Consider the following 2,500-nt stretch of genomic DNA (forward strand, 5'->3'; position numbering starts at 1 on the left):
CACCTTTGTTTACCGAATCATCTGATCCGCCTTTGTTTATCGAATCAGCTGATCTGCTTTTGTTTACCGGATCAGCTGATCCGTCTTTGTTTACCGAATCAGCTGATCCGCCTTTGTTTACCGAATCAGCTGATCCACCATTGTTTACCTGATCAGCTGATCCGCCTTTGTTTACCGGATCAGCTGATCCGCCTTTGTTTACCGGATCAGCTGATCCACTGTTGTTTACCGGATCAGCTGATCTACTGTTGTTTACCGGATCAGCTAATCCGTCTTTGTTTACCGAATCAGCTGATCCGCCTTTGTTTACCGAATCAGCTGATTCACCATTGTTTACCTGATCAGCTGATCCGCCTTTGTTTACCGAATCAGCTGATCCGCCTTTGTTTACCGGATCAGCTGATCGGCCTCGTGGTGGGTGTGGCAGCGCTCGCTTGCATTCCTTCTCTTACATAATATCAGAAGACAGAAAGCTGAAAATCGTGCTAAAGAAAATTAGCAAAAGTGTGAGAACTTGTGTCTGTTTGTTCGTTATTGATCCTGCGTTTGTGAAGATGTATTTAATCGTGCTGTTGCTTTGCGTATATATATGTTCTATTTTGTTCTAGTGTTTTAGTTGTGAGTTAGGTTTTATGGATGAAATTATTTTAAGGAACATTGCCAGTTCATTTGACTGACGGGTATCATTTTGCATTTGTATTTATTATATAAAACATGTTGAGTTTAATCCAAATTGTTTTTAGTGAATATTAGACTCGAGATCATTAATTGGCTTTAGAGACGCAAGATTTCAAATCTGTCTCAGCAAAAAGGACAGAAATTAGCCGTATGTTTAGCAGTTCATTTGCAATCAAGGGTGTTTTTTCATAATGTGTGGCTGTGGTGTCAAAAGGTCAAGGAACTCTGGTCGCGGCCTCCATGTATAGGGAAATGTCAAAATAAGTTAATATATATTTTTCGCTTTTACTGTGTTTTTATTCTGACAAGTGTGATATTCTATTGGTACCTTCTTAGGTGATAGATTGCAAGGTTGCAAGTGAGGTTCCATGCATGAGGGGGCATTTGTTGGCCTTTCCAGGGCCGCCGACAGGCATGAAAAGCACTTGCAGAGGGAAAAATGCTTTTTGGAAATAATTCTATAAAGAGGTATTTCAACAATAACAAAATGAAGATATTTAAACAGTACCTTATATTTCCTTAAGATTTTGGTTGGTCAGCCAGGAAATTGCATATTGATATTGTTGCAGAAAGATGCAAGTGATAAATCTCCAAAAGTCATTTTAAAATAACTTTAATATATTGAAAATTAAGAAATTATATGATATTTGGATAACAATTGAATGTAGGTTGAATTACATTTCAACAAGTCAGCCTTTTGAAACTTATGAATGCATTTATATTACAATGATGAAAATAAAGAATAAATACAGTATGAGTTAACTGGAGTCCAAACATCAGGTATTTTGATTTCATCATTAATGTAGAGCTAATTAGCTAGAAAAGTTACATAATGAGTCCACATAAAACAAGAAAGGTGATGGACCTAGTGTATTACAATGGTAGAATCTAGTGTCACTGTATAAAGACATTTATATCTAACCACACCAATTTCGACATATCAAAGATTTCGGTATTAAGTGTAAACCACCATTTCAGAGCAGTTCACAGGGGATGGCAGCGAGTGGCGAGGCTTAGGCACCAACGGAGCCGAACAACGCATCAGTCGATGTGGTTCTAAGGAAAATCCTGAAAGGTTCTGGAAGAAAGCATGGTAAGAGATCGACTGCGGTTTAGATGTTTTGGAGATGAATCAAAAGCAGATTTGAGAAAAAGAATGTCTTATGTATATATTATCTTATATTATGCCAGACACCCCGTTTGAAAAATTAATGAATAACAAGATTAAACAGAAGAAAGAAAGAGAGAGGTATATGTGTAAAGATGTAGACATAAAACATTTCCAAGTTTCTTAAAGTTGAATATGATAGCATAGCATGAAGGAAATTATTTCATTTACTGCAAAAGTTTGTGGCAAAGGCATTCTTTGAATAATTAAACCTTGGGGTCTTTACTCAAACAAGAAGTCATATATTTTCACCTAGTAGTTGCGCTTTAAAAAAATTTATATTTCCTAGGAAGTTGAAAATGGGGAATTTCATATGACTTTATTTTATAAGCACCAGGTCATTCAACTGCAATTTTAATATACACAGTATGTACCTGTATTAATGATTCTTGGTGCTGCAGACCCTAGTGAAAGTAACTTGTAACAAAATGAATAATGTTATCTCTCAAGGTAAATATAATTTTAGATATGGGTTTGTTTGTTTCTGTTATGTAGAAGAAAATACAAAAGAAAGTTTTTATTTTCATGGTTACCCAAAGGACACTTTTTATGTATTTTAGACTAAAATTATTTTTAGATTTGCATTTTTTTTCCACATTTTCCTTTATTTTCATTATGGGAAAGGGAATTTTAAAAATCTCTTTCTCTCTTTCT

At 35.2% G+C, this 2,500-nt stretch overlaps 1 protein-coding gene across 2 annotated transcripts in view; it reads left to right on the forward strand.

Annotated features, from left to right (window-relative positions):
- The first annotated feature begins 358 nt into the window (after nucleotides 1-358).
- LOC119594728 overlaps nucleotides 359-2,500 on the forward strand; it is a 6,336-nt gene continuing 4,194 nt past the window's right edge. Inside the window, exons 1-2 of one of the 2 annotated variants that reach the window (XM_037943812.1) lie at nucleotides 359-506; nucleotides 1,657-1,771. In XM_037943812.1, the coding sequence (XP_037799740.1) occupies nucleotides 1,769-1,771 (3 nt within the window). In that variant the 5' untranslated portion in view covers nucleotides 359-506; nucleotides 1,657-1,768. The remainder of the gene's footprint in view (nucleotides 507-1,656; nucleotides 1,772-2,500) is intronic. The other variant, XM_037943813.1, reaches the window with a different exon arrangement.

This window comes from Penaeus monodon, chromosome 34, assembly GCF_015228065.2.
Source record: "Penaeus monodon isolate SGIC_2016 chromosome 34, NSTDA_Pmon_1, whole genome shotgun sequence".
NCBI lineage: Eukaryota > Metazoa > Arthropoda > Malacostraca > Decapoda > Penaeidae > Penaeus > Penaeus monodon.